General features: G+C 47.7%; 1 protein-coding gene across 1 annotated transcript; it reads right to left on the reverse strand.

Annotated features, from left to right (window-relative positions):
- Positions 1 to 4,116: 4,116 nt before the first annotated feature.
- On the reverse strand, positions 4,117 to 7,336 carry LOC125531330 (uncharacterized). Its single transcript, XM_048695742.2, has 5 exons — positions 7,000 to 7,336; positions 5,937 to 6,447; positions 5,566 to 5,818; positions 5,269 to 5,475; positions 4,117 to 5,115 (listed from the first exon to the last, which is right to left on the reverse strand). The coding sequence occupies exons 1-5, from the start codon at positions 7,217 to 7,219 to the stop codon at positions 4,261 to 4,263; spliced, it is 2,046 nt and encodes a 681-aa protein (XP_048551699.2). The 5' UTR covers positions 7,220 to 7,336; the 3' UTR covers positions 4,117 to 4,260.
- Positions 7,337 to 9,196: the final 1,860 nt, after the last annotated feature.

Here is a 9,196-nt window from a genome sequence, read left to right on the forward strand (position 1 = left end):
GTGTGATTGGTGTAGTCACTAGGCTGAGTATGTATGCAAATTTGCAGAGCAAATGGGTCCTTCTAGCTAGCACTTGTTGTTCAAAGTGAAAGAATGGACCAGAATGTAAAAGTGGATGAGGGGCTCAAATGCAGAAATTTCTGGTAGGGCCAGGGACTATTATGAGGTATATTTGACCCAAATAAATTATGATAATTATCTAGGAATTTTCCTAATTTCCTATGTGCTGAAGAACATATATATTCTTTAGGTTATAAGCAAATGTGAGGCTGTCCTAAAGAGGGAGGGAGAGCTAGTGAGAGAGGTTTTTAGTTGGTTTAAATTTGTTAAGTCCAGATGAGTTGACTGAGAAAAATCAGAGTAAAGAATCAGCAAGATCAACTGAAACAGAAGAAAGAAAAAGCAAGGGGCAAAAACAGGGCAACAACAGGGTATTGCATCAGGCGGCCTCTTCGCCTAGGGTTTTGGGTCCTCCGGTAGGATGTTCGATCCAGCCTCGCGCCACCGGTGCACGATCCGCGAGAGACCAGCTAATTGTGAAATGAATCGTGCTTTATCATTCCAAAGAATTGCGAATAACAACCGCGTTTTGTCATTCCAAAGAATTGCGAAGAGCTGTGCTCGTCCATTTAAATTTGACTGAGTTGCATCTACTCCGACTTTTCAGTTTGAGGTCTTGGACGACGTTGCTATCTGAGCTAGTATGACGCGTCTGGGAAAAAAATGCAACTGTGTCCAGTTACGCGACGGCAAATCTCACCACTAGAAAAATTCAGTGGAACAAAATAAGTAATCCCTCTGTCCGAAAATACTTGTCGAAGAAATGGATGTATCTAGATATATTTTAGTTCTACATACATCCATTTTTATACATTTCTCCGATAAGTATTTCCGGACGGAGGGAGTAGTATACTTGCTCAGAACATCGTGTTGTTAGTTGTCGATTGTTCAGAGTCGTAGAGCAGCCATGGCGGTGGCGCCACCGCCTCTGCGTTGTTCAGCGCCGCACGCTCGGCTCCCTCCACCGGCCGCCGGTGATTCCTTGACGCCACCGCCCGCCTTGGCCGTGGCAACCTCCTGCAGCCGCCGGCACCATCTCCTTCACGCCATGCCCTATATATGTTGCAAAAGTTTTGTTCAACATGATCGACCTTTGTTGCAAAAGGATTCCTCCACAGAGTGTTCTTCCAGGCGAACAATTCGACCGACCGAGTCGAGTCGAGGAAGCAGCGTCGTGGAAATCCAGATGGGCGGGCGTTTGCCTGCGTGTTCAAATCAGATAGATATACATCCCTGAAATAAATCACCTGATCCTGAGAGCAACGAGCATTGCCAAAAACAGACGACATCGATCAGTAGCCAACATGCATTTGGGTGAGATGGTTTTCTTTCTTGCAGAGTTATTCAGTGGCCTGATGAGCATATCATGGTAAACTAGCTAGATTTCGCCAAAGGAAACTGCCAGTCACATCCATACACTGATTTTCATCTATACAGACGGTTGGCCATCCACATGGCATGACACCCAGTAGCAGATTGATGTTGCAGCTACATCAGAGTGGGTACAAGTTTCTCGATCGTCTCCTCCTGGAGCTTCTTTCTGCTTCCGCTTCAACTCCTTGAGTGACGCCTTCTTGTCAAGGCAGCGGCGGTGGGCTTGCTGGCTTGTTGATGACGATGAAGTTCAGACCGGCGATGTTGTACTTCCAGTGAACAGTTCATGTTTCAGTAGTGACACAAGTGTGCTGGGCAAAGTGTTGAGCTGGTTTCAGCAAAGCGCCTCTTGTTGCTGCAACTTGGTGAGCCCAGGCATAGGCAGTGGTTGGTTGGCCATCCACATGACATCCATCGAGTAGGCCTGGGTACTCCCCTTTTCCAAAAAAAATTTAACAGAGGACAGATAAATTAATTTTAAAAAATATCATTATTTCTGAATCATAAGTTTGAGAATCTAATAATACATCAAAACTCATGTACAGTACTAGCATGGTTTCATTAGTAAGGTACCTAGAAAATTCTGAAGGATGTAGTCTGGTAATCTGGAAAATACATCAAAACTCATGTTCAGTTGGAAATATATATATGATGATTTCAGTGTAACCGAATACCATGCCTAACAGCAAAGCAAACCAGACTAAATTCTGACCCGGTACGGTCGCCATGCATTTTAAAAGAAAGCAACAGAGACGATCAAACTCACAATTCGACCGAGTCGAGGAAGCAGCGTGTGCGTGCAGGATTGAAGAAGTTGGAGACGATCAGTCGGGCTTTGCTGCCAGTATGATGTCACGATGATCATCGTTCTTCTTTCAGAAATTAAAATGTGACCAATGTGGAAACAATGGATTTCTCGCGGGTTGGAGCTGCTATAGTTGGATTTGACCGGTTCTTTTACTTAACTACTACTGTACATTGAAGTTCAGTAAGCGCGTCATTGTTGTGTCCTCTCGTCTTCAAAATAAGTATCGAATAAACAAAAAAAGGACAACAAGATCAGATGTTATGAATGATGATTCAGCAATGGGTGGTTGAAATTCAGATGGGCGTTGGCTGCATGTATAGATATACGCTTCGTTTGGTCCAAGACATGCAAGAGCAGGTTGATTAGCTTTCGGCTTTGTCTACAGAGCTTGGTTGGCTGAATCCATACATCCCTTAATAACATTTTGTATGGAGAGCTATCTCTCGAGCACAGGTTGAGGTTCGTCCTCAATGGGAAAATGGAGCACCTAACAACGCATCTTCGCCCCTGCTTCAGCTTGGTTAATAACATTTTGGAGTACTGATTTTTTTTTCTTTTGCCACGACTTCTATGAATGTCATTTTTTATGAAAATTTGGAGCACTGAGAACTTTCGTCAATGTTTGCACCCAAAAAAACACAAAATTTTTATATGTTTCTCATTTTTTCTTCCGAATTTTACTGTTCATCACAAGCTCAAATGAGCTCGGGAGGCAGAAGATGACTTTCGCCCTGATAGTTGCATTCGCTCACCGAAATACTGATCACATGGTACTCTCTCTACGCCCAATGGACCTCCCTCTACCGCGCCAGGAAGAAAAGCTGGATCGACGTGTTATAAGCCGTCGCCGTAGCGGAGAGAAGCTAGATGGCTTATGGATTGCTAGCTGTTAGTATTTTGGTACCAACATGCCAAACTAGCGGAATTCTTCACCGGGAAACAACATCTTGAACTTGGAAATGATCGTTTCAATGAAAACTATCTATTTATATGTTTTTTCCGCCCGGTGAGTAGATACGAATCGAGGTATTGATCTACCAGGAGGGGGGTTCGGCTACACCCAGCTCTTTCTCATATAGCTAAAAAAACCAAGTTCTTGTCAAAGTAAAATACTGGGGCAATCTACTCATATCAAGCAGGTCTTAGCGGAGTCCAATTTATCAGTTTCATTGTGACCTTTATTCTGGTTAGGGGCAAGCAAGAAAGGGCGAACACGGGAGAAAGGCCATGAGGATGGGAAAATCAAAATAAAATCTTTTTAATTAGTTCTCCTTTTTTGGAATTTTCTTATTATCCTTTCATTTTTTTTACAGAATATTTTTCAAACTAAAAATAAAAAATACAATACAATAGTCAATATTCCTTATAATAGATATACTTAATTATATCATAAGAATCTTCCCAAGTCATTCTACAGTATAAACTGGAACAACCAAAACAACCAAAAGAGAGACTACCTTTTAGTTCTCAACTTCATATTTATCCTTTGTAGCACCCCTCATGTTAAACAAATTAATAAATTCTATACAGATGAAGGGAAACTCCCAAAGACGTCACCCCAGGAATTGTTTGCATGAATCACTGCAAATCTAACCTCTTTTGCCCCCAGCAATGCTCTGGTACAAAAAGTGTTAGAATTCGTGAGCCAAGCCGCAGAGCAGCAGTGCGGGGGTGCAGAGGGAAGAAGCTGCCTCGATTACCTATTGCTTGGCAACTCCAGAAATGCTATTACAAGTTCAGTTTAGGGAATTACTAATAATTTGTCTAAAAAGATTGCTGCTCATATCTTCTGCTATTAAGCAGAGAAAAATATCATAGTGCTTACGACAACATCAAAACCAAATCCCCACAATTCTGAAACAGGAGCAATCAAATCAATCAACAGGTAAACACCAAAACTTGTAATAAAACCAGTGCAACACATGATACCACGTAGTAGCTCCGTTACAAAACTGTCTCCTCTTCTCAACTCTAAACTTCTCTCCCTCGCAATAATAAGAAAAGAAAAAAAGACCTATCTAGGCCTGGGGCTGGGCCTGGGCCTGGGCCTGCGACTGCGCCTGAGATGCGCCACCTAGAACCGGGAAGTCGGCCGGTGTGAACTCCTTGTCCTGCTTTGGCCTGGGACCTTGCCACTGCCTGTCGTTGCCGCCCTGCTGGTATCCGCCGCCATTGTTGTACCCGCCTTGCTGCCTGCGCTCACCACCCTCCTGGCGCTCCTGGTTACCACCATTGCCCCGGCCACCACCATTGTTGTACCCGCCTTGCTGCCTGCGCTCACCATTGTAGGCATCCTGGCGCTCCTGGCCACGGCCACCATTGTTCTCCTGGTAACCTCCATTGCCACGGCCACCGTTGTACCCGCCTTGCTGCCGACGGTCGCCATTGTAGCCATCCCTGCGCTCCTGGTAACCACCATTGCCCCGGCCACCACCATTGTTGTACCCGCCTTGCTCCCGGCGGTCACCATTGTAGGCATCCCTGCGCTCCTGGTAGTAGCCACCCTGCTGCTGCTCCCGGCGCTCGCCATTGTATCCGTCCTGGCGCTCCTGGTACCTGCCGTTGCCCCTGCCGCCATTGTACCCGCCTTGCTGGTAGCCGCCTTGCCGGCGCTCGCCATTGTAGCCCTCACCCCTTCTTGGGGCGCCACTGTCGTTGGCGTTGGCCTCAACGTTGTGGAACACGATGGCACTCTCGCCGCGGCCAGAGTTGTAGACCCGGCGCTCAGAGCTGTTGTCACGGCTGCTGCGGCCATTGTAAGAACCATTCCCACGGCCTCCCCTGTAGCCGCCACCATATTGAGGGCGCCTTGGTGGTGTCGGAGGTACGTACGCTGAACCATCCTCATTCTTCAGATACTCCTGGATGCTGACCTGCAGCAAACAGCAGAAGTAAGGATCACACTATCACTAACAAGTGCAATAAAGTAATACTATAAGGAAATGCCTAGATTTCAGTAAAGTAAAACATGCCCCTTTCATATCGCAGCATCAAAATGCCTATTGTTGGTAGGCTATAGTTCATACCTTGCGAGGTTTAGCTTCCTTTGCAGCAGCCTCCTTTGCCTTGCGAACATTTTCCGCCTTCAATTTAGCATCATCCTCAATCTTCTTCTTCTCCAAGAGCTGGAGACCCTCAAAATCTACAGCAGCAACCCTCCTCTCCTCAGGTTTAGAGGCCTCCAGAGACTTCTTCTTTTCTTGCATCTTCTCATATTCTTCAAGGGTCATCTCCTGCTCCAAATTAGCACATCAGTAAAAAGCTTGAAAAACAGAGCAAAGGGTCTGTACGAGAGGCAAGTATAGGCAAGTGTAGGAAAGTACAATTTTCTCTTGTTCGATGGGAGCCTCCTGCTCTTTCTCAGCAGTGGTCTCATTAGGAGCATCGCCATTAGAGTCTTCCTTCTTAGGCTTTTGCTTCTTGAGCTTCCTCTTGACAGAGCCACTGATGCACTTGGCCTTATTGGTCTTCTCCTTCTTCTCGGCGCCATCTCCCTCCTTATCAGCGCCTTCTCCCTCTGGCTTCTTTTCGGCACCCTCTCCCTCTTCCTTCTTAGAATCATCTTTTTGCACATCCCTGCAACAGTTTCAAACATCAATGAGGTTAACTTGAAGGATAATGGTTACATTTGACAACAAAGCAAGAAAAACTTGTACAATAACCAACAGAAAGGTAAAGGCTCGGTGAAACATACCCTGTAGACTTGTCAGATTCAGAAGCAGGGACGGCTTCAACAACATTCTGAGCAGCAGGGGCTTCCTCCTGCTTCTCCACAGCAGCAGGCTCCACCTTGCCTTCAGACTTGGTATCAACATCAGAAGCAGCCACAGAGGATGGCTTGCTCTTAGGAACGTACTTCATGTTGTCCCTCCTGTACTGCCTGTCATCATTGCCGTACCTCTGGCCCTCACCACCATTGCGGTAGTTAGAGTCGGGGGCCTGGTTGTAGCCACCTCCGTTGCCATTGTTATTGTTGTAGTCGCGGTTGCCGTTGCCATTGCCATAGTATGGACGGTCATTGGTGAGGTAGACACGTTGATAGCCGTCGTGATAGAAACGACCGTTGGCATCCTCAAAGACACGACTGGATCCAGCCCCACGTCCCCTTCCACGGCCTCCTCTGCCACCACCACCACCATAGTAGCCCTGGCCTCTGCCACGGCCTCCACCAAAGTTGCCCTCCCTTTGGTAATAGTTTCCACCCTCTGAAATATAGCATAAGCCAGTGTCAGATCAGATCAGACGACGGTTGCATACACATACTGGGGAGCAACCAGGGATAAATGAGAGTTCAAAAAAATTTCAGAGCATATTTAATTAAGGCATATAATAAGGTGGTAGAAATTAATCGAGCAAGATGTATGCATAGGTGAACATGAATCTGCCTGCCAGATACTGTGTGGATTGTAATTTAATGACAGCATAAAATTCAACAACCAGGAGACCAAAATTGAATCAGAACCAGAGAGAGGGGACCGATCTATACACCACCGATGTCTAGCACCTGAAAAATTGCAGACCCTAAAACGTACAAATCAAGGCCCTTAGTTCGACCAAAACTAGAGCAATCACGAGTCAGATGCGAGGATCTACAAAGATTTAACCGATACAGGGCGAAACAAAGGCCGGATCCCCGCTACGCTAGAATGCAGCCGCCAGCTGGGCAATCGGGGAACCGGAAGGAGCGATCGGGGCCCAGCAATCTACATACATACAGATCGGGAGGGAGCGGGAGAGGGGTCGAGGCGGGCGCAAACCTTGGGGGTAGTGCTGCTGCTGGTCGTGGTGGTGGGGCGGGTGGTCGTCCTTGGGGGGGTTGGCGGCGGCGTCGTCCTTGGCGGCGGCGGCGGCGGCCTTCTTGGCGGCCTTGGTGGGCTTGTCGGGGTCGTCGGGCGGGACGACCTTCTTGACGACGCGGGCGACGGCCTCGTCGCCCGAGGCGCCGTCGGCCAGGTCGAGCAGGTCGAAGATCCCCATCGGCGGCGGCTAGGGTTCTCCGCGCGCCTCTTCCCCCTAAACCCTCGTCGAGTCGAGGCTGATTTGGTGGACGCGGCTTTGGGATCGGGGGCTTGGTGGGTTTGGTTGATTGATGGGTCGAGTTGGGCCGGTGCGCGGGGATTATATAGGTGGGCGGGGCGGGCGCCCGCGACGCGACGGACCCGGCCCGGTTTCCGCGCCCGACTTACCGACCTTGACTCCAGCTGGAGGGAGGCTCCAGTAGCTTCCACGGCGTGGCGTGCCAGGTTCGTTCGATCGGGTGCGCAAAGGAAACGTACGTGACCGGGTCGGGATGAGGACCGGACCGCTACTACTAGCAGTGGTCGTGTCGCGTGTGTGCTCGTACCCACGGCCAGGGCACCGTTTTTTTTTATCATCAGGGCGTGCTGGCCCGAATATTGGCAATGGCAAAGTAGCTAAATTTTTGGCTGCTTCATGTGAGGCCAGCTATATACGGGATCAAATGAATCTTTTGTTTTCTTTTCATTTTCATTTCAAACATCAAATCAAAACCCCCTAAGATTTGCAAGATTTCTCTACCATTCCCCTCGCATTAAGGTTTGTTCACATTCTCGCGTCGAGCGTCTCCCAACCACCCTGTCTCTCCGGCAGCCTCGCTCAGGCCGCCTAATTAAGGAGCGACCCAACGTTGCTGCCCCCTGCTGGTTAGGGTTTGGGTGGCAGCATGTCTCAAAGCCCTAGGGTTCAAGATGGCACCTTTTGGTGCAAGGCCAACAATCTCACGGGGATGAAATACCAGTAATTTTCATCGGTTGTTGCGGGGACGGTGATCTTCAATAGATGGTGGAAAGGTTGGGATTTAATGAAGAAGATTAGGACAGTGTGGTTTCTGACAATGAGAATCTGCCCCTAGCGGAACCTACTCGATGGCTTGCGATCATTAGGCTACACATGGACAAACAGTATGTTGAATTTTGGTTTTCAAGGATGTGAGGGCGGCATGGATCCTGCATGAGAGATCAAGTTCGGATTGTTGGGGGATAATTTCTTTACTGTATGTTGTCTTGCCTAGGCGACTAGGACAGAGGGATAGAGGAACGTTCATGGGCTTTCCATGGAAACCCTTTCATTCTTGCCTGTATGATGGTTTCTCTAAGTCGTCTACGATTGAGTACTACCAGGAACAATGAATCTTCTAAGTTGGTACTGCCGGGGGAGGGGGGAGGACTCCAGGACAGTTCGTGATCTTACGACTTTAGTACAGTCGCTTCCCCCCAACAATGGTCTTTACTCGTCAATCAAAAGTTAGGATGAAGAGGTACCGAGCTAGCTTGGGCTTGCAATGCTTTGAAGGTGTAGACAATGAAGGTAATAGTGGTGGTTTGTCTTTGTATTTGGCATGAATCCATGCTTGTAGATGTGATGTTTCAAACTAGAGATGCATCGATGCACATGTCCGAGCTAAGCCAAATGAGCCCTTGTGGAGATTAATTTATGTTTACAAAGATCCAAGATTTGAACATCGCCACCTCATGTGGTCTCTCCTGCAAGATTTGAGTGTTTAGTCTGATCTGCCTTGGCTTATTGTGGGAGATATTAGCGGATGTACGTGGGAATCTAAGCATTTCTCATTGATGCCATGGCCGATAGATGCAAGCTTTTCGTGATGCACTTGAGATATGTGAGTTGGCTGATCTGGGCTTTAGAGGAGTTGCTCATACATATGATAACATGAGAGGAGGAAATGTCAATGTTAAAGTGCGGCAGTAGGGAATCCAACTTGGAGGAATATCTTTGATAATATTGTTGTATGTTATCTCATCTCCCCATGTTTCGATCCATGTGCCACCGCATGTGGTTTGTGATCTTACGGAGGACCCGCATGCAAAACCGAGACTTAGGCAGTACGAAATAATGTGGGAGCGGGACCCAGCGCTGCAAGAGGTTTATTGCATGTTCCCTGGCTGATGCGGGCTTGAAGCATTCTTTAGGTAA

This window comes from Triticum urartu, chromosome 4A (assembly GCF_056163025.1).
Source record: "Triticum urartu cultivar PI428250 chromosome 4A, HENAU_Tu73, whole genome shotgun sequence".
NCBI classification, from domain to species: domain Eukaryota; kingdom Viridiplantae; phylum Streptophyta; class Magnoliopsida; order Poales; family Poaceae; genus Triticum; species Triticum urartu.